The following is a 24,488-nucleotide window of genomic DNA, read 5'->3' on the forward strand; positions in this document are numbered from 1 at the left end:
TCAAATACAATTCTTAAGAAACAAGCGATTCGTGTTTAAAAGTTTTTTTTTTCGAGAAACTCGGTTTTAGAATAAACATTTTAAAAGTTTTGTCACTTATTTTTAAACGTCATAAAATTATTTAATTTTTCACTGCTGTTTAAATATGAAGATGGCTGTTTTTAAGAAATCACATGCAATTAATTTGCCATTTAAACAAAAACTTGAACGAAATAAAAAATTAGGCCCAACTTTTACTTTAAGACTTTAACTTTAAATAAAGCTGTAAAGTGATTTATTGAAATAATATTTTATTTTTATACTATTAAATACGTTTTATGAGAATCGTAGAGAAATAAGTACTTAAAATAAAATTATATGTATTTTTAACTATATCCAAAGTAAAAAAATTACGTAGGTGAGTTTATTTTAAAGCTATCCGAACTTTTCATTTTCGTTATTGTACTTAAATTTTAATTAGTTTTATTGAACAGTGCGTGATTCAGAGAAGTCCCTTAAAGGTCTCGATGATTTTTCTTTAGTCTTATACACTTTTCGGTCAACGTAAACTATTTAGTGTTGAAATTACGAAGTTGTGTTGCTCAAAGTGTTGAGAATTGAGTGGAATGGGAAGCCAATTTATTTTTGGGGATAAAGTTATAATTGCTTTTTCAACGAAAACTTCACAGAAGTAGTCCAATGATTATTAAATTATGTATTGTGTCGTATGAGGTAGAGAGGGTTGGCTTTTTTCTTCTCCATCATCATCGCTAATTCCTCGCTTGATCAATCCGAAAAACTCTACAGAAACTAACTATAAGTTTTCCTGTGCAACTCTCATGCGGTTTCAAGTCGACAGGCGTGACAGTGAATGTTGTGGGTTAAAACGGCGACATTTAAAGTAATTTGCATTTATATTGAAATTTGGTTCTTTTATTTTTTTTCTCGTGGTCTTTTTTTCCTTCCTTATCTAGTTTTTTAATTTAATATCCTTGTAGTATTTTTTTTCTCTTTTTCTTCGCATATAACCGAATGATTAAAGAGCAACATAGTTCTATAAACTTATTTTTTTTTTTCATTATATTTTAACTAAAAATTTGGTCACATATTATAAATATATATATTGTACACACACAATAATGAAAAGTTTGGAGTTGATAAAACCAATCAAAATTTAAACGTTCAACAATTCCCCAAAAAAAAAGGAGATAGAATTTGAGTACATACAAAGTATTCTTGAAAAAAATATCGCCCAAGTCTATACTTTTTTACAGAAAGAAAATAATACTAAAGGAAATAAACAATAGGCACTTCTACGAATATATCAATTGGGTGGTGTTTAATTATTAATTAATTGATTTTAATTTATCTTTATAAAACCTTTAATTTTTATTGTATGACAAGGAGCATTTTATTTTTAATATTTTAAAGTTCTTGGTATTGGGAGAGAAGGAACATATTAAATGTAAAATCTAAATAAAACTATTATATATACCTATTGTTCTGTATTAATGGATATTTTATTAAAATTAAATCTTTGAAATGTGTATCTCATTTAAATTTTGTCTACAGAATTAGAGTTTGGTAATTGGATTATTTCGTCATGATAATAATAGAATAATTTGCATATTTAGGTTAAGTTGATTAATATGTTTTTGGCATTTCTGCAGTGAAAAATAACCGACATTTTATAGGTGAATTTGTTGAGTGCGTAAAAAACACTCATCGAATGACAAAAAATACATAATATAAGAGGTAAGAACACTTGGCTATAAATCTACTGAAATGCGCTTATGACTTAAGTATAATTTATCGAAGTATAAAGCCTTTGGGTAAGTTCCAAAGGGTTTTGAGGTGGTATATGTGGTATTTCATTTGTGTGGAATAAAAATGTATTTAATAGAATTCCTTTACATTTCTTTTTTCCCTCCTAATTTTTTTTTTTGCAATTTAAGAAAACCAATGCGCGCATAATGTCACTGGTGGTATTTATTGTCATCAGTCTTATGATAAGACGTCAATATTCTTCAGCAATAAAATAAAATAAGATGCAAAAATATATCTTAATTTTTCTTTGTTTTACAATATATATACCTTAAGTTAATAATAGTTCCGTATGATACTTTTTTCCATATACTACATACTGCATGTAAATCATTTCTTGTGGATATTATTTGAATACATAAAAAACACACTTAACCATATTTATTACGATATTCGCTATTGCTATTTTAATGTTTGTGTTTCTTTTTTAAATTTTTTAAAAATTTAATCTTAACCTTTATAGTTCACTAATATTTTGTTAATTTATTGCTTATATGTTTTCTAAACGCTTTGATAATATAAAGTGAGTTGAATTTACGAGTGTAGTACTATTTATGTACTATACGTACATACATGTGTTATTATATATTAGAAATCAAATTTTTATTATTTTTGTATGCTCAGAAGAATATTATTAATTTTAAATTATTATTAAAGACTGATATTTCCCACAGTTCTTACTTGTTCAACTAACCTTCAAAATATGATACGATGTTCGTTCATCCTGATTAATGTCTAAACCAGTCAATATTGATGATGTCTGTCTTAATATAATAAAACTTTTTGGTAATTAATGAATGTGATTCTTCTTGTATTTAAATTTCTTTACTGTCGGCATTCAGAAAACTTCTAAAAATAATACGGGATTCTTTGATTTTTGTTACATTTATTAAACCTTTAGAATCCACATAGATGTTATATGGAGAAATATAGCTGTTTTATTCAAAGACGTTTCGCTTAATTAAATGTTTTTCCCTCTATATTTATGTATGTGTTTGTTCGCATTTATATATGTGTGTATATTTATGTTTCGACGAAACGGTGGTAAGTTGTGTTTTATGGATCATGGGAATTCCAACGCGTACGAAATTAAGGGATATATTCGTATTTATGTATTTTAAATGAAAATTTTGAATATACCTGATTTTTAATAAGCGGGCCCACTTAGAGCTAAGGGATAGAATATTTTAACTATTTTTTTAAATTTTTTTCTCGTCATCAAATGAGGAAATTCAATAAATTCGTCAAGGCCTATACATTTGCAACTGAATGCTGCATGAAGAGGTTACACCGCGCACGTACTATACACCGCAGTGGCTTTGAATAAGAAATGTCTCTCAATAAATATGGAAGAGAAAAAAGAACTTAAGGAAAAAGTCAGTTTATATATATATATATATATATATATATATATATATATATATATATATGCATGTAAGAATATTAGGAACCATACACATACGGAAACGGAAAAAGAAAAATGGTACTGCTTAAATCCTAGCGGCAGTCAGTAATAAGCGCGAAAAAGTGGCGAGGGTGCGTGGTTGTGTGCTGGGACACAGACTTCCACAGAAATTATGGTGTACAATCGCGCATGAAATACCCGTAACAGGAGCAGAAAAAAAAAATGTTGGGACACGCTGATGAAGCGGAATACTAACAAATGGCGGACTTTGTCTTATTGTACGTAATTTTGCGTGTGCCAGTTTTATTTCTCTTATGATAGAGAAAATAAAAATAATGAAAAAAGTTAAACCAACGTAAAAGAAAAGAAGAAAAAAAGTTCAAATAAATAACCTAGCCTAGTTTTTTTTTCTTTGTTCTTATATTTCTTTGGATTTTGAGTGAAGCAAAGAATGTATTTTTTCTTATTCATCTTCTTATTGCTTATCGTTTTCTCACCCTTTTATTTCTTCTTTTCGTCGAACTTATTCGTTTGGTCTCGTTCAAATGGTACTATTGGTGAACACGTTTTCGCCGCCCGTTGTTACCGCGTACATCTTTCTGCCATGTGATCCTACCACCCGCGTGGTTGTCATACAAATATCTTGTTTCCCTCCCCCCCACTAAGGGCGTGTTTGTTGTGAATAACTTATCAATGTCGATCGCCGGGAAGCGTCGACCTACCCGTATACACATATCAAATATGTATGCAGAGATAACGAAAATCTTTGTCCGTTTGGTGATGATGCTATGATGGGTGGTGGGTCCGAAGCAAACCCCTCGTACTGGACAGTTGAGTGCGTGTGCAAGTTGACGATTTTATACCTTCAAGACGATTCAGTGTTATGTCGATTGTAATGCGACCGCTATCCCACGTAATGTTTTCGCTGTAGGTGGTATATACGTATAGGATTTTCAGTGGTGTCTCATATTTAGTAATGTTCAATAAATTATACACAAATATAAGTAAACACACCCCGCAGCTGAAGTTGTTACGGCTGATTCGTCATTGTTACTGAAGCTGCCACTACTGCTGCTACTAATCTTTTCCCGACTACTTTTTTAGGTTTTGATTATTTCCATGTGCATGACGACGCCGGTTGTATTATGAAATATTTTTTTGTACTCTATATTATTTTTATGAATCCATTTTATTATTAATCTAATAACTGTTTGGGATCAACCATCGACCAGTAGATAACTATAACATATTGGTATTGTTCTTTGTTTGTGTATTTTAATACATTTGAATTTACGAAACTTAAAAAAAAATAATACAATTTAGGGGACATTTATAAATATTTATAAATACCTATAATTAATCACACAGTATAAAAATGTTACTGGAACTTAAATTATCAACGATTGTCGGTATCTTATTATAAGTAAATATATATAATATCTCTTTTTAAATCATTCCACTTTTAATCTAACAAATAAAAACGAAATTATGATATTTTTTTTTGACAAAACTAAAATTATAAATAAATATTTAATTAGGTATGATTTTAAAAAAGAAAAAAAAATATCATTTTTAAAATTAATGTAAGTAGATATATGTATTAAAAATAGCTGTAGGTTCTGAAAGTTTGTGTATTATTGTAAACTGTACATTTTTATTTCGAAAAATGTTGTATTTAGCAAAAAATGCGCAGTGTTAAATGATAAACTTGATATTTTCTTTACAATATTTTATTATCAGTGTTGACTCTCACATGAAAAATGTGTATCTAGAGAATATTGTGTTTAACAGACTAAAATAACCTACTTAGAATCAACATTAATCGGCTTATTCTTCAAATCTCTGTCTTAGTTGGTAGTTTACCATAAGTTTTAGAGTAAAAACGAATGATTTTAGTTTTTTAAATATTGCATTAATAGCAATGTTTGTTGTTAAGTTTAAAAAAGAGAAGGAACAGTATTATGAAAAACCATTAACAAAAACTTACAATGCCGCTTTGCAGTACAACATCACATTATAAGTAATATTGAACTTTTCACATTTAAGTAAAATTAATTTTACACGATAAAACAGCTATATGTTATTATTATTATAATTTCTAATGAATTTTTTTTAAACCATTCATTTTCGTATATCATTAATAAACTAAGTGTAATATTAATAATTATTCGATATCTTATATAAAGTAGAATATATATAAAAAATATTTGCATTTTGGTCACGTAATTCATGCCTTTGTTTTACAGTATTATTTATTTATTTATTTTTCATCATAAAACCTACTAAGTCGGAAAGCGAAAAAGGTTTCTTTTTTATGACACGAGCCCACCGGGTGTAACGACGACGCCGACGACGACCGAGTTTTTGTTCAATTAACCCGGCGGCAGTGGTGGTGGCCGTACCTCTGGGAGTTAATTATGAGGGTATATTGCTAGTTTCGCCCCTTCCCCTCAACATGGCCGATGGAAATCCTTAACGTCATCGCCTCGCGGCCACCGTCGGACGTGAGCATAACCGTAGGCACGTATATATTGTACAATTATTGGCTGGTTTCTAGAACAGTCCCTAGGCCATATGTATGTACGCGAACTTAGAAAACCACGTGTAACTGAGATTTCTCGATTACGTTATCTCTTCCGACTGCTTATATCTATGTATGCCTATATATTATATTATAGAAGGTTTATACGTAGACCGTGGTATATCTGCAGTAACGCAACTTAGTCTAAACTGTTGGAGGAGCCGTATACTGTTGTTTTAAAGTAAAATCAAATAAATTTCCGGAGGATTAGGAACAATTTTGGAATATGGGGATAGAGGGTAAGCTTAACAAGGATGGTTTGGTTACGATTAAAAATTGTCCGCAAAATAATTCCGATGCATAACTGTCGTAGTCATAATTAATGCTGCTGAAATGATATTGGTCCAATATGAGTTTCATGTTATAGGAAATATCTGATATATGTGCAAAACGGCTACACACCGCGATTGATATAATATCGTAAAATGAATCCTGTTTATGTAATAATATACTTGTACATGAATATCATATGGCTAATACAGATCGCCCCTTGTCATTTCCACAACGATAGTTTCTTATGGATGACCACTATTAATATTGGATACTGTAATTACGTTTCGATGATCTCTCATCGTGGACATTTGTAACGAAATGTTAACGCATAGAATACGACATAGAGGAACATAATTATTATTAATTTTTCTGAAAAAAAAAAAAAAAATTGTCACAAAAACGAATTTTTTCTTTTTCTAACTATGCTTGATACAAAAATAAAAATATACACCGTAATAAAAGTCGTAAAACGTGAATATTTTATTATTCTTACTCGTATGAAAGACAACACTGACATTTTTTGTCTCTGGAAAAAAATAATTTAATCTACAACTATCAGTTAAACTTAATTTTTTAATATTTAAGTTTCCACAGGAAATTATAAATGCAATAATTAAGTAAATTAAGTGATCACGTGAAATATTCCTTATCTTATGTGTGCATCGAAATTAGGAATTTCAACGGAGAATGATGATGTACAGTCTGAGATATATTATTACTTTAAGGCATTATGTGTGATGATAGTATTAACGTATTATTTCAGTGCCGAAAAACATAAAATCTTATAACATCATCATCCATAAATATATAGTTGTAGGAATCTCAAATCATTATGCGACATACAATATATTTCGCACAAGAGATAAGTAAATAGACTGTCGCCACGGTGTGCACAAAATGTATATATTATATACATTGGACTTTGGGTGTGTTTGCTCTCGTTTTCGTGAAAATCGCTAGATAATATTATCATTATTATTATTTACCTTCGTTGTTATCGTCTCGTTGTTTTCGGCGGCCCAGCGCATTCGTACCGAATGTGTTTGTGTGTGTATGTAAGTACACAATACATACGCACACACCAGTGATGTTTGTCTGCGCGCTATAGTTTTGTTCTCTAATCAAAATCCAACGTCTGATTTCGTCGACGGATTTAAGACGACGTCTCGGTGACAAGGGCGAGGAAAATAACCACTATTGTTCGTACTATACTTAATAATATACGTGAATACTGTATATAACTGTTATTATTTAATGTGTTGGGATACATTATCGGGCACATTTGATTTGAGTTTTAACGGGGTATGAAGAAAATACATACTACATTAGGAGTATCACATTATATTGTTCTAGATGAATTCGCATCAGAATCGGTATTCCGTTATTATGTTCGCGCGGGTCAACAAAAATTCTATAAAACTATATGGTAATATCGTCTTATAAATTATTTAATTATATTGCTCTATTCAGTATTTCATTTAAAAAATGTCCATAATTTCGTAAAAAATTCCTCGTAAAAAAATATTTAACGGTACAAGTATTTCATTTTATAGCAGTATAGACGAGTCGCATAACTCAAACCCTTCAAAAAATTATTTAAGTTGTCATGAAAATATTCATATTGAAATACATCTGTTGTCACCGAGACCGTAATTGGAGTAGTCGAGGATTTCGAGTGACCTAAAAGTTCGAGTTTTCACGATTTGACTGTTTATAAATATGTATTCATTTGCATGTAAAAAAAAAAGTCATTAAAATTAGGTATACTAGACTCGTGTTTAACGTTGGGGAAACATTTTATGCGATTTATTTCCAAACCAGATTACCGAACATAAATTACAACCGCGTAGGTTTGGATTTATATACCAGGGAGAGGTACAAACCGTGTAATCGTTTTATTATTATTATTATGGTTTTTTAATGCGAAAATATCGAAACTTAGTTTTGTCATTTCCCGAGGCCAGGGAACGTTCTCGGATTTATTTAGCCTTTTTCCGGAGAGGAAAACACAAAACACCGCGGTAGTGGTTGTAGTAGTCAATAGACATTTGTATTCATACCATAAACAACAAATCGTTGGGATCGCCTTGGCCGATTAATTACTATTGTTATGGTAGTAGTAGCTGCGGCGGTGAGGTTTTGCAAGGAACGCACGCGGTGCTAAAAACGACTAAAGCTCGTAAAAAATAAATCATCAAAGGGGAGAGCAAGCGGGAAATGGAAGTCGGTTGGAAAATGAAAAACGTTCATTATCGAGTTTTTAAGAGTTTTTTAATGAAAAATCTGACGCCGACCGATGGCTGCACCAGATGCAGTATTATAATATAAATACATATATAATAATATTTTAGTATATTTATAAAAGTGTCAATTTGTAATATTTTTATTATTTTTAAATTAATTGAAGCTGAAATTTAGTTTTTTTGATAATTTATATGTTGTTGTTCGAAAAATAAAATGGGCGGTCGACTAAGAAAAAATACCATTAAAAAATATATATAAATATGCCCCTGCAAGAATAATTCATTTCTAATATCGTGCCGCTGTATTGTCTAACAAAATACTTTTTACTAAAAACTGCTGGTCCATAAGGAAATGTACTATTTTTATTGATATATGTGAAAAAAGCATGGCGATCCCGTAGCTACAAGTTTCATTCGCGTGAACCAAAAATTCTATCTGTTCAACCTGTTAACAGTGGCGACGAGTATTGTGTATATAAATCCGCGCGGCGATTGTGAGCTATCAATTTTGCTCTAATAAACCGTTGCCACTGCCACTAACAATGGGCTTCCTCCACCGTTTGGTCCCGTCAGTCATCTCCCGCTCGAGGGTCCTGAAAGAGTCTGTATACTACAGTTTATCATCTACGACCATCCAGTGTACAAGACACACGCTCACGTTGTATATATATATAACAGTCATCTCTCTCTATTTGCTCCTCAAAACTCTTTACCTAAATCCCCACACGCCATAAAGAGGATAATTTTTTTCTTCTTCCTCAGCATACATATATAAATATATATATATACATACATGTGTAACATATACTTATATGCGTGTGCGTTTCTATCTTCAATTCTCGCACAATCAATACGACTGTCACCACAACCGCTGGCTTGGAAACCGTTATGGAACTGTCATCGAAGCCTTTGAAGTCGACAAAATGACATTTTCACCAGGATCGTTATTTTCATCTAGCACTCACGTTCTCCTCCGCCGTTTCAACTAAACAGCCTCTTTCCACGTATTGTCAAGCAATAACTTTTTTTTTCACAAAGGATATCTCCACTACACCCTTATGTTTCCTCGCCGTATAAAGTATTCCCGAGGTCTGTAAAGTGTGTATTAATGATGTGATGTATGCACCTGTGCAATACGGTGAATTGTGGCCGACTAAAGCCATAATGGCTCAACTTCACAGATTGCATCGAAGAGGTATATCTTGCTTAATAATTTCATTTGAACTAATAAATATTTAAAAAGTACTGTATTTTTCGATTTATCAATATTTTAAAACCACGTTGTTACATATTTTATAACTGGTTATTAAAACATTTCAACGACATAACAAAGTAAATGAGAACCATAATAATTTTTAACAAGGATGTAATGATAAAAAAACATCATAGCCAAATCTTATCAACGAGGTCTACATTTTTTAAATAGTTTCAAACAAAATCGTTAATGTCTTACAAGAATTTCGGAAACATCTGCCTCTCTACCACATTAAATGTGACCATTTGGCCGAGAGTAACGCTTATTAAATCATATACAGATGAACGTAATGTACTCGTATTGTACGTGTTATACGGTGTTATTATTATTATTATCGAGTTATGATAAAATGTAAATAAATAAAAAGCTAAAAAAAATTACCGGCATGCGTGCCTCTACGTCAAATTATACGATTAGGGGGCTCGTAGTGATGAAGACGTGTTATTTCGAGCAAATAAAAAACAGCACACTATCGCCGTCGAACACACAGTCGAAACACAGTTTTCTATCGTTAAAAATTGTACTTCGTTACTTTAATTATTATTATTATTATTGCCCATAAATTTTCTCCGAGATAAATGTTAGTACATTTTCTTATCGTACACGAAATCAACCTATTTTAAAGATTTACCAGTATATTCGAGATAATAAACTAAATGCATTAATCTAACAAATATAACAATATTTCCGTGTAGCTTAGTAATAAATTATGATTTGAATTTTGAAAGTCTTTATTCATTGTTCTAACAGTTACAATTAGTACTACTATTATATAATTTTTTCTTTTCCTCTTTTCCTTATCTTATATTACATCTATTTTTTAAATCTCATTTCGTAATGTTTTATATTTATTATTTGTATTTATTATGTAAACACTAATTATTCATATATATTGTAAATATATTTAACTATACTCTTCCTCGTCTGAGTGATATTTTTAAAAATAATTAAAATATAATACAAATTATTGTTTGAGCTAACGTCGTTTTCGCGATATTGGCAGCAGATATGATGCTAGATTGCCTATACATAGCGCCGCCTTATAAATGATTGTGTTCGCAGCCATGAAAAAAAAAAAAATGTTATTATTATGTAGAATTATTTTTATTTTTATTCTTAATGTTACTATTATTACAATTATTATTATAATAATTATATAAATATATTATAATAATAATATAAAAAATTCAACAAAACCGACTTAAATAGATGAAAACTACGAAGATTTATCACAACCGACGGACTGGTCAGTTTTGATACCCTTGATTTTGTGCTCAATAAAAACAATTACAAATACAATCACATACATATATGTATAATATAAGTTTAAATTTACATTAATTTAACAGTTTCTTAAAACGTTCCCCGTAGTAACAATCCAACCTCTAAAAAAAATAAATATGAAACTGAACCCCGTATAAAGATATGCCTTTATGAGTAAAGATTAAAATGGAAAGAACTTTTAGAATATCGCTTAAAGCATAAAAAATTTTTCATAGTCATTGGTCAAATTGAATGTTTCAACCTCTCGCTTTCGAATATTTTACTAAAACTACCCACGTTGCCAATTCTTAAATATTAAAATTTGACTAAAAAGTCGAAAATATATAGTTAATACGTACACATCGGGGCATAGTTTGTTTTTTATGTACTATTATTGTACACCGACGTCGAATTTGTTTTATTATAAATTTACCGTTTTCAAAAAATCTAAAATAAAAAATCTTACATACAACCTATTTTTGACTTCTATGACTATACAATTAATTTAAATTCTTGAAATATTATGAACCGTTCCATTGTTGAAAAATAAAATATCAAGTTTTTTCTTTTACCAATGACAACCGATAATTTTAACTAAGTACCTTAAAGGTAAATACACAACAATAAACCATTACATTTTGTATTTTAATGAATATCAAATATAGAAGTGTATTTATTATAGCCATTAACTGTAGCTAGGCTTTATATATATTGGTATATTATTTGTTTCGCCTATTTTGATTTAAACTCATCATATTGCATATTTTTACTAAAAAACGCAAAAATGCATGCTTTAAAGAATATTTCTTTGCATATATTTCATTGATATACAAAAATACCTAAATTTAATTTAATTTATTTTATCTTCACATACTCAAACGGCTTAAAGTAACCTGTTGTACGATTAATGACTGAACTGTATAGAAACATACGGGTAAAAGTTAGTATATATTTTAATAAAGTTATCTTCGTACATTATGTGTGAACATGTGGTTTATGTGTTGATGTATGTTGTTTCAAATCTTTTCATTACATAAAATATAAAAAAAAGTTATAATAAATAAAAGTTCAATAACACTAATTACTATTGCAAAATAATAGAGTTTATTGAATGTGTAAAACAATTAAGCTCGAGATTCTAATTCCAACAACATAATAATTCGTGTTAAAAAATGTATTTTAAAAGCACTGAGTTGTGTGTTATAATTGTGAGATTTATTTTCAGAATTAACCCAGCTTTCACAACCTATACTTACACAATAGGGAACTTGGCTAGATGCCACATCATATAATGCTGACAACTTCAAATCCGTAAAATCAGTGATTTTGTCATAAGATGAAAATACTGCTAACTCGATAAGATTTAAAACTTTAAATGAAAATCGAAGTATAAAAAATAACTTAGCATGTATATAAAGTTACTTGAGCTTTATAAGAAATTAAAAAAATGATGAAAAATTACTGGACTGTTTTTTATAACACGTCATATTTAAATGGAAATAATCTTTATGAAGTTTCTTAAATCTAACACTTGAGGTCTCCACACACCGGTGGCGCTGACGATTTTTGTCCAGTATAAACGTAATAAATTTATGTATAACATAAAATAATTGTATGTTCCTATCTAATATAATATATGATTTGATAAATTGACGATTTAACTATATAGTACGTTAATATTATATTATGTACTTTTACTATTATACATATTATATTCATAATATTATATTATATTGATTAGTTTTATATGAATTATTTTCAATTTTTAAATAATATATTATACTTATTATACACTGCACATGTTAATCACAGCATTTATCTCAAATAAGTTATGACTAAACTAAACATGAGCCTTTTGATCAAATAATTTTGACTTATAATAAACAATGAAAAATTCAATTTCATTCGAACACATATTCGATCTAGATATGCGTGACTTGCTTTCTCATAAATTGAGAAATTATATAATAAATAACTATGAAGATTTTAAACATTTCATTGTATTTTTTAAATCATATTTTAAGCACCTATAGTACCCTTTCATTAATAATACATGGTATTCACTTACTAGTATACAAAAACAAATTAGTTAATAATGAATAAAAAATAATAATTTTTAATTTCGTATGATTATACATATTTTCATAATCTTACAGTGTAATATTAAATAATTTAAAATAATTATTAATAATATAAATTTAATTGAAGTACAAACATTGATTTTATGGAAAAATTAAGAATGTCAATAGGAAATACCACTGCGCGGTGGTAGTAAAATCAAGCATTGCCCGGTTTTTTTAAAAATATCGCGGTCAAATTACCGCTTTAGTGTGCTCCCATTTCAATATTTGGGTACAATTTTATCGCCACCGCGGCAGTGTGTGGGGACTTTTAGAAGAGTAATCAAATGCTGATACGCTAGATTTTCGTCGTCTGATGTCGAAATTTTAGCAAATATTAAAACAAATTAAGGTCTAACAAAAGATCATTAAGTTTTGAAAATGTAAAACATTGTTTAATTGTTTTATGTTAGTTCATGAATATTTTTAATAATATTAGATCTTTTTTTAGATTTAGAACTTTTAAAAATGTTTTGTAACTTAAATGTCAATTTATCATATTTTATGGCATATTATAAATCCTATAACCCTTAAAGATTTGACTAAGAATAGTGGAAGAAATTATTAAACTATATTTTACTATTTTTCTTTGTTGCACTTAACCTATTTTGCGTTTAAAGAACCACTCTGTATACGCATGTGTTCCGAACTGTATGTGCGGAAATACACCCTTAAACCTTTATAGAACGTTTCAACTCTTACATCCCCCTTCGTTGCAATTGTGCGCTAAGGAAGACAATAGGCTTTAATTCCATTCCCTCGGGCGCGTACTTGTATGTTTTCCGGGTACAGGCCACGGCCATGGTGCGGAACTCGGGACTGTCCTCGAAACGGATGTTTGCTTCGCCAACGAGGTCGTCGTCGTTGTCATTGTCGTCGCCATCGTCAGATTATTAATTCCTTCGCACTGTATCTGTGTACGACGAATGCGCGTTTTCGGAAGTCATTCGTTATTAATCGTTTAATATTGCACGGAAGAGTTATGCGTGCGCACGATAACTCAAGCCGTTCTGTAACCGTTCTGTAACCTTAGATCTGTAATAAATTATTAGACGTTCAACTTTTCTCGTCTTGGACTTACAATGAACTCGGTCGAAGTGCTCTTTACGTGCTCGTAAAAACAAACCATTCGCCTTTCGATTGAAACTATTCCCCGCAACTTACCTCTTCGCGTATACGCGAGTGTACGGATTATTTCCTTAACCAATTGACAAAATACCGACTTAAAAAAGTGCGTATGCTAAAAAAAAATATGGCACAAAAATAAAATTAACGACCGTTAGTGAATAGAAAAATATAGCAATAGATATCAGACAACTTTTATCCGAGTTCGAAAGGACTTTGTATGCAACGCCCATGATTGTTCTACATTGAACACTAATAAATTACAATCGGTTTTTAGTAGTAAATGAAAAATTACTTTGCTTGTATATAATATATTACATAGTCAGAGGGTGGGGAGGGCTAGGATTTATAATAACAAACGAAGTAATTTTTCTTTTATTACTAAAAAACGATTATAATTCATTAGTGTTCGATGTAAAACAATCATGATCATGGGCGTTGCATACAAAGTCCTATCGAACTCGGATAAAAGTTGTCTAATATCTATTGCTTTATTTTTCTATTTACTTCCGCGATTACAGTCATTAATTTTATTTTTATGTCATTTTTTTATTGCCATGTATTATATGGCATATTTTTTTTTTTAAAAATTGGTTTTCTATTTTTCTTGTATATACATGACAAAGAAAAACGTATTTTGCAAGTTAATTTTATATTACAAGTTTAATATTCGTTAAATATTACAAATTTTTGAACTACGATTTTTATTAAATATGTGTCGATTATTTTGAATTAAAATTGAATATACTTATTGACCCCAAATAATAACATGTTAATAATGAACAACAATTAATTAAATATTATTTTTTTTCTTCGCAGAACTTGGAATCGCAAGAAAAAAAACACATGATGCACAAGGACACCTTGAGCCGAGAGCACAGATATCTCATGCGGAGACTTGACCAGTTGACCACTAATTTGAACGTGAACAAACGTCGATCTGTGTCCGAGTCCAGCAGCTACACGACTGCGTCTGGCGCGTCCACTTCTTCATCTGCGTGCAGCACGTCTTCATCACCATCCATATCTGAATCGGGTAATTTTACTCATAAAAATAATACCCGCTTCTTCTTCCTATTTTGAGTCATCCTACCAGTGTTTACAGATTTTTTCAATTATGTCAGCTCCAAAGGTTCCTCCGTGAGCAAATTTTTAAATAATATGTTTTATATAGACGTCGTCGGCCATTCCTTAATGGTGGGCAACGTTCTGTAAATAGATTTTGGTGATGAGGAGGTGTGGAGTATCCATGAATGAGGGTGATTTGATTCTTGGTATAACAACCCCTGACAACGCATGCACCCCTCGCACTCAATCGATCCGAAATTATTTCTGACTCGCAATATGAGTGAAAACGGTCGGACGCGCCCGAGAATGCGCAAGGGATACTCTCAAATTAATCTCTATAGTTATTATAAGTCTGCTACTTAACCAGTAATTACATGAGTCGCCGTTGGATTAAAATACAACCGTGGGGTAACAAATCTGAAACTCAAGGGGTATATGTATGCCTTTAAGCTGTATCTGAAATATTTTTCAAATTACTGAATGCTTGCAGGTTAAATTTTAAATAATAATGTAATATTTTATGTATTTAAATTTCATTTTAAATGGCCTTATACGTTAATTATATAGAATTCTTTAAATTATACTAAATAATGGCAAATTTTCTGTATTTCAGTAATATTTTCGGTTAATTTTTAATCATCTTTATTCTTGGTTTTAAAATAATTTTGACACTATTAATTAGTTTTACATAAAATTTTTTAGATTTTTGTGCGAATTTGTTTTTAAACCTTAAATCTGGTTACTTTTAATTTTATATTTTAAATTTCAGAGTATTTTTGTTCAAAAATAATTAATCAATGATAAATTATCCATAATTCGATAGTGTATTTAAATATCCCAAAAGTATACTATTTTTTTACGATAAAAGTCGAATTTAACGTTTTAAAAACATTTGAATGCCAAAACGACGATTTTCGTGTAAATAAAATAACAAACGAAAAACGGTAAAGTATCGGATATTGGAAAACGACCGTATAACGCGTTGACGACGAATCGCCCTGCAGTATGCCACGTGCGCCCTCTCCAGGGAATGTATATATATTACACGTTTGCGATAACGATTTTCAATTAAAAATAAACATTAGAGGTCAACGCTGTATACGTTCAGTCGTCTATATGTATATATATAGTTAGCTTCCTATGGCGTGTGCTCGACCCCCAGCCAATATACCAATATACTCATGATACTTGTCAGTACTTATATATAGACAATATGTGGTTACAATGTACGCTGCAATATATAGTATATAGTGTCACCTACACAACGTTCTTCGCGTAAGATTACATTTTTAAACCAAATGGAATTATAATAAATAAATATACAATTCGTGTCTACGTACGAGTTATATGTAGTGTGAGTACGCAAATGACATTATATTGTCATCGATATATCGGTAGCAATACATCGTGCGACATATAAAATAATACCTATATGTATGAAATATATGGCGGTATAAGAATTTTCATGGTGAAGGTCGACGACAATGACTCCTGTGCGAACAATTTTCTAACCGCATTACCGCCCATGCGCAACGAAACCCTTCAACAGATAGTGTTATGTGATAGAAAGCGTTTTAATTAAATTATACGCGCCTATGTGCTAAAATCATTATAAGTCTATATACATATCGTACTATACGTACGTAATATATTCGATTAGTGCACTGTATTATATGTGTATGCATATGAAAACAAAAAAAAAGCTTTAATTTTCATATTGCACATAGTAATTGAAATTCGCTTATATAACCATACTCTGCCATCTACTAACCTATTTTAGTGATTTGTTTTATTTCATTACGAGAAAAAGATTATAACGTATTCGTATTCATTTATGCATACACAAAATAGATGTTTTCAGCGTTCGTAAAATATGTTCCTTCCTCCCTTAAGCCGGGCACCATACCGCTATTATACGAAAAAGTATTTATATAATTTCAAACATCTTCATTATAAGACTCTTATATACAATTATATCAATAAAACATGGTTGTATACAAAAATAATGCTTGGCATCTAATAAATTTATAATTTCTATTTTTAATTTTGAATGAAGTTTATTATAAAGAAAAATATTGTACTCTCAATTTTGTGGATTGGAATTATATTCATATAAATTAGCATTCAAAATCATCCGTCAATTCTTATTGTATCTCAGAATTACATAGAATCTATACTTTATTTCATGTAATATATAAACATTAAATTATAAAACTAAAAACGACAACAATTCACAAACTTCAATTTTATATTTAAAAATGTATTTTTTATAAATAATTTCGTTTTAAAAAATAGCATTGGAAGGAATTATTTTTTTTCTTCTTTTTTCTGGAGTATTTTCAAGTTGTTCAGACGAGTTGGTATGGTGAGAAGTCTTAAAAAAATATATCAAATAGTTTTTGGACGCGTGCAAATGTTACGTTTTTCTCATAAAAACGAATATTAAATAAGAACTTTCATTACGTAAAAATGTAAAAAAAAAAAAACACGAGATAAAATGTGAAGATAGGGAAAAATGCACTTCTTAGCTCGTTAGTCGACATTCCTCATTAGTTTGAACCAGCTTTTTATCCATCCTTCCACGCTGTTGTTTGGGGCAACGCCCGCATGAACCGTTCGGCCGCGGTACTGCGCGGCAGAGGCAAACGCATTCAACTCGTTTAAATTAACTAATTTCTCCGCAATTGTTTTTCGAGTGAATATCTTAGCACGGGTCATTCAAAGGCCACGGGGTCACGTCTCTTCGCATTTTCTCTCGTTAATTTCATTAATAAACTCAGCAAATAATGCTCGGAAGGTTTTTCATCCTTTTTCCCCAACTGACAGAAACGAAATTAAAAGGCCAGAGGATTGATGAGAAGGCCAATTTTTTCTCCTCCTACTCATCGTTACGGAAAGAGTACGTCATTAAATTCGGCTTAAAGGTCCCCCTCCACCAATAAAAACAAAAAAAACGACAATTCTGCGTAATTAGCCATTCATTAGAGACTTGAATAACATAGAAGCGGAAATTAATTTTACTGCGACGAGTAGCTGGTTATAAAATATTTAAACTTATTTAATCGAGTATATATATATATATATATACAGCGATGTACAAATAATTATAATAGCAGCGTTGAATTTTAGCCTTATAATGGGTTTTATAATAAACTAACAATAATATAACTTAACTTTAACTTAACTAATATTAATAATAATATAACTATAATAAACGTATATTATTAGTAATATTAGCTTATAACCGATTAGTTTTGCCAACTCAATACGTGCGTTTTTATTCTGAAAATGAAATAATTAAACTCGTTTATTCTCCTATAGCACCTTCGATTTGTTTAAAAAGAAAAACCGCTTGTGACCAACAATCGTCCAGATTCACTGTATGAACTCATTCACGCGGTTGTTGTTCTCGAATGTATGTCGTAATAACTATGATGTATTTTTTAGACATCCTTTTTACCTGATAAACATGTCATCAAGAGTAAAACCTTTGACGTAGACATAGAATAATTGCGAAAATGTACATTAAAAACCGCAAGAGTCTGGTGAAAAATGGGGGGAAATGTATAAACTTCTTCGTCGGCTATAGGTATATAAATGCTAGTTCACTGGAAGTCTGTTTTGTTTGCTCCGTATTGAGGTAATTTTGAGAAAACGTTTTTGACGTTTTATGACTGTGAGACTTAGGTCCGGGTGGGAGCAGTTTAGACGGATAATGACGTATTAAAGAGAGAAAGAAAGGTAGAAAGTTTTGTGCGTGTATGATGACGCGCACGCGCGTGGTTTTAGTGTTATTAGTTTTGAGACGGATAAAGAAAATTTGATGGCAGTGATAGTGGTGGCCAGCTGGAAGGACAAAGGATAGAAAAAAAGAGAAGAAAAATAAGAGCGAATAACGACGAGAAAACATGGCAGGTGAAGGACAAGCGGTGGTGGTGGAAAAGTGGCATCTCGTTTTCGACGCGTATTTCGTATATATTTTTCCATGTGCTCAATTTCCTGTTCCATTAACCGGTCGAATGGTTCTACGGACGGAAATACGTCCGACATTGTCGTTTTAAATCGTTCCCGAGTAATTTGGACGGTTTAACCGTGCACCACCGTCACCTCCCTGATGCTGCTACTGCTGCTGCCACATAAAATATCCGCCCGCCAAGGAAATAAGAAAAGTTTTAGTACTCCGATGACCCTAATCCTTGCTATGCACACGATTTAATTGCGCCCCAAAGGTCTTTTGTCCGGTCTCGCTCGAAATTTTATCGTACTGCTCTCCTCTTGTCCATCCCCCACCGCACAGGGTCCTACTACAGCAGGAACTTACCCCTATGCCCAGGTCTCACCTCAAGTAATCGATATCGTTTATTACTTATCAATTAGCACTTAGGCCCGCCGCTCGAACCATTGCCAAAAAGTTTTTATCCCGCTTTAAACCATTATAAATCCGTTTTTGCTTTATTGAAACCTGCGACCGTCATATTAGTATAGTATATAGATAAATGTACTTATTCACTATCAAAATGTGTATGAGAGCCATTACAAATACAATATTTAAACCATAATCTAATCTAAAATACATTTTCTGTCGAAGTACCGTAGTTTACTGCATGGAAAAACACCCAAATTGTAATATTTTTTCAGACACAGTTATTTAAATATTAGTATTTTAAATGTTCAGTATTTAAATGTGTATATTTTTAAAATAATTTCAATATACTTTTTGTTGTGTATTATTTGTTACTACCTACTTTTGCAGTTATTTCTTATTCTGAGAAAAATTCAACACAATTACGAGTATAATACATATTGACTGTGCAAGACTTTATCACACCATCAATAACAATTATATATCATCGTAGACTAAACTAGATCTTTTAATTGGACTTGGGTAAAAGTTAATCTCCATAAAGATCAATTTTTTTTTTTTTTTATAAAAACATTGATGAACATTGGAATAATTATTTCCGTGGCAGTATTATTTACATCGTTTTAAGAAGATTTTTCGTATTTGCATAACACTTATTTATGTATCATCTATTATTAAAAATCTGTATTTTTATAATTTATTAGAATAATATTATTACTTTGCATTTTTTTATTTATGCATCATGAATTTAACTATCTTAACTTTAAAAAATATGTTAATTATTCAAGGTATCATCGAAAAATTTATTCCTTCTTAATTATCTCACATCATCACCATTTTAAAGCTCACTTATATTTTACTACTTCCTCGTTTTTATCAATTAAAGATTAATTAATTTCCTGAATTATCACCGTTTCTATAGCGGCCATAGAACTTTTGTGGCTTCGTGATCGATAACAAAACATGACAACGGTTTTTCTAGTCATTCGTCACAGAACAAAAAGAAAAGTCCACTTTCACCAAAATTTAATACCGTGTGTTCGTTTTGTTGAACGATAGTTCTCTCGCGTTTTTAAGGCGGTATAAAATGTTTCTAGGTCGATTTACGATCCAGACGAAGAAATACATCATACACATGTTGCCTATAACTTATCATTGCACAAGTTGGTGTAACACGACTTTGATCATCAACCTTCCCGTATCAGAAGCTATCACAATGAAAGTTAACGACCATATTGTTAATATTATCCCAACGCATTTTCATGATTGAGAACTCTTATATACATTTTTAGTTTTTATCAATCAAATTTATTGATTCGGTTCATCTTGACTTACAGTAAGCAAACGGATTAGGTTTATCGTTAAAATTTTATTATAAAATTGTTTTTAAAATGCTTCTTGATTTAATACATTTATTAATTATACAATAAACGATAAATTCGTTTATATTGATCAATTATACTTTTTTTCAACTTAATAATTTTATGAAACTGCATAACACTGTATACTTAGCCCAGACCATAGTTTTACCAATCTATTATGCATTTTTGAATAATTTTATACCTCAGTCTAAGTATAATATTTACCTGTTTTCAAAACATATGCGTAAAATATATATATGATAAAGTAAATCATATGTTGTATTATTTTTTGTTAAAATCAATACATGTTATAATAGTTTGTTTGACAAATTCATAAAACATGTATCGCTAAAATCGTTTTTCCATGACATAAAAGTTGATAATGATCCAAACCAAAGTATACATAACCAAATATCGCGCGGAGTTAACATTTTTATTTTGACATTCCGTCCACTGTAATGTCACGCACTTACGGAGGTCACTGTGATAAAGATTCCTTTTTGTTAAAAATTGTTAAACTTCGATCAATGTTAATATTAAAACGCTTAGATTTAAAAACCATCATCTATATAACGCACGAATGTGTTTGTGCATGTATATATGTATATAAATATATATGTGCGTGCGTGTGTGCGTGTTTTGACATAAATCGTGAAATTCAAAGAAAATACGTTTTCACGTCGCACCTCCGGAAAAGCGGTGGTATAGTGCGGTATGATACGGAGAGGGTAGATAGGGTCGTTGGTTGGGCAAACAAGACGGGATAAGAACGGGGTGGTGGAAGGAGACAGGAAAAAATAAAACACCCAGCCGAAACTGGGATAAATCAAAACCGGTAGACGATGAGGAGGCATGCAAAAAGGGGTGGTGGCGGGGCGCGCGCCGGAAATCAAAACGGGCCTTAACAACGACAACAACTGCAAAACAGCAGCAGCAGTTCGGTCCCCGTGTAATTTATAGCGTTTAAAAACTATGCGCATTATTTACGGAACCCACCCCGAAATGAATTTCACCACATACACTGTATATATACGAGTATATATATATATATATGCTTTTTCTGTACACATATACGTATAACGTTTGACGTTGCCGTTTTTATTATATACAGTCGTCACCGTCGTCATTATTATTATTATTATTTTAGTATTATTATTATTATATTTTTTCTTGCTCCCGAAAAACGTGCGCTTTATATAACGTAAATAATATATATATATATATACACATATAAATTATGTGAGCTGTGTGCTCGCGTATATCTGTTGGGTCTGCTCGTATGATTTACGACAAGAATCGGTGGTGTTACCAGCAGTCCCTGTGGCGCGTATGTATCTCGTATTCACGTACTACTGGTGCTAGTACTAGTGCTGCTCCCGCTACTTTACTACCCTCGTGTCGTGTAATATTAATTCACCCCAACCCCCTCTTGCGTGCATGACATCGAAAAGGACACAGGGAAACGACGACACGACGATGTATAATAGTTATCGTCGTGTAGCTGCCGGCGTTAAAACGACCATTGGGAACCCATGGAGAAGGGAGGTAGAAAGGGTTATGAAAAAAGAGCACCGAGTCCGGGCGACCGTACCGCAGACGAATGCAATTAACCAGCGGGAAAAGATTTATTCTCCGGAGGACGGTGGGCGACGACGACACCTATTGCATCGGTAATAAATCGACCCAAAACCTCCACCCGCGGTCCTTTTAACCGATAAATCGGCCCCGAGAATACGAATTCGCACGGATGCGCACTTGAATTTTGCGCATCAGTTTCATACTGTTGCCGCCACTTTTTGTTTCCCTGGTATTAGAATTATTATTATTATTACTTCGGTCATCTCTCTTTTATTTCTTGTTTCTTTTTCTCCACGTCCGCCGCCGTCGTCATCGTCGGAGATTAATGGATTTCCGCCACCGACTAATATATTAATTGTAAATTGTATTCTATATATATATATATATATATATATATAGTTATCACCTACTTACATACACATATACACAAACACACACGCACGCACGCACGCACGCATGCATGCATGTACATATGACTATTATATCGATACGGAAAATTGTTATACGTCACAAGGTCGGCTCAGTCCGTATCACTGTACACCGATTAATATAATATGTTGTAATCCAAGCCACCTGAATTGATCTTATTTTTTGATTCAAATTATTGTTTATACAGAAATTTTATCCACAAGCATTTAACTAAAGCGCTTGTCTAGCCTTGAGAATATTCAATAAAAATGTTCAAAGCATTTTCTCACCCTTTAATTATTGTATAATCGATGCATCGGATTTGAACTTATGTTTTTAACAATTTTTTTACATAAAGTCTTAACCTGGAGTATTATATTTTCAATGTACGACCAGTTTCGAGTTTGAAATTCATCATCAGATATATACAAACACATACTTTTTTTTTCATATTCAGTCGTGATTTTCTGAACTTTGTATGCACCTAATGATGAATTTTTATTCGAAACCAGTCATACATTACAAATATAATAATATTCATGGTTAAGCATTTGTTTTATTATTTTATTATTAATTATAGTACGATTAAAAAACAGTAATTTTTACATTATATTATTGCGTAATGTTGTTTAAATCTTTTTTTCCATAAATATATTTAATCCGGAATCCTTAGACAATGTATTGAATTATATTTGCATAATATACATAATTTAATCAATAAGATGCTAATCAATTAATGTAATTTTTTTTTCCGACAGACGAAATCGATGTGACCGGATGGGTAAGCGATACGGGCAGCATACAGTCGGGGTCCAGCGACAGTGGCGTTGCTCTCTCTACATGCCGCATCACACTTTCCGAAATGGTCTTTTAGACGTGAGTATTAACTGATTAATACGTCGTGTGGGTGAGATAAAACGCACGAACACCTTTTTGAGCACAATCAAAACTGATTTTTGTGTTTTTTTTTCTTTTTACCTTTTAATACAGACATGGTGACCAAAATACGAAGACGAAGAAAACGAAGATAATGATGAAGAAAATATAACATATTAATAAATAAAAAAAATTTAAAAAAAAAAAAACTATAATTAAAAAAAAATCCCAAAATTGTAAGAAAAAAAAATTTAATTTATTAAACATGTACACGTTAAAAATGTTGTACGCGTGTATACATTCGTATATGTATATTGTGTGCATGCATAGTTCGCACATGGTACATACATGTGCAAACGTGCGCGTAAGTCAACCGCAATGCTCCAAGCCGTGTTAGTGTGATTCGTCGAGATCGTATGATCAGAAAACATGATATAATATACGTAAACATTGTGTACGTGAATCCGTATATTTAAATCGTATACAATTTACATAAATTTAATATGATATACAACGCATACACAACTTGCACGCGAACGGAGCAACAACCATATATATATATAAATATGTATGTATTATATACGACATAAGTACACACCGTTTTCCCGTAATATTATATTCCTTCGTGTACGTAACCCGCGCCTGAGCCAGCGATGTCCACCAAAAATTACTCAGCTCTAGTCACCAAATAATTATTATAATATATATATTATATTCATTTTTTTTTTTTTAATTTTTATTTATATACATACGTTGGTGATTGGCC

General features: G+C 31.2%; 1 protein-coding gene across 1 annotated transcript in view; it reads left to right on the forward strand.

Annotated features, from left to right (window-relative positions):
- Positions 1-23,918, forward strand: part of LOC112679550 (max dimerization protein 1-like) — a 181,042-nt gene extending 157,124 nt beyond the window's left edge. Inside the window, exons 5-7 of the mRNA XM_025549403.1 lie at positions 14,888-15,104; positions 23,605-23,722; positions 23,837-23,918. Coding sequence (XP_025405188.1) covers positions 14,888-15,104; positions 23,605-23,720 — 333 coding nt within the window. The 3' untranslated portion in view covers positions 23,721-23,722; positions 23,837-23,918. The remainder of the gene's footprint in view (positions 1-14,887; positions 15,105-23,604; positions 23,723-23,836) is intronic.
- Positions 23,919-24,488: the final 570 nt, after the last annotated feature.

This window comes from Sipha flava, unplaced genomic scaffold, assembly GCF_003268045.1.
Source record: "Sipha flava isolate LNK unplaced genomic scaffold, YSA_version1 164_pilon_pilon, whole genome shotgun sequence".
Classification (NCBI taxonomy): Eukaryota; Metazoa; Arthropoda; class Insecta; order Hemiptera; family Aphididae; genus Sipha; species Sipha flava.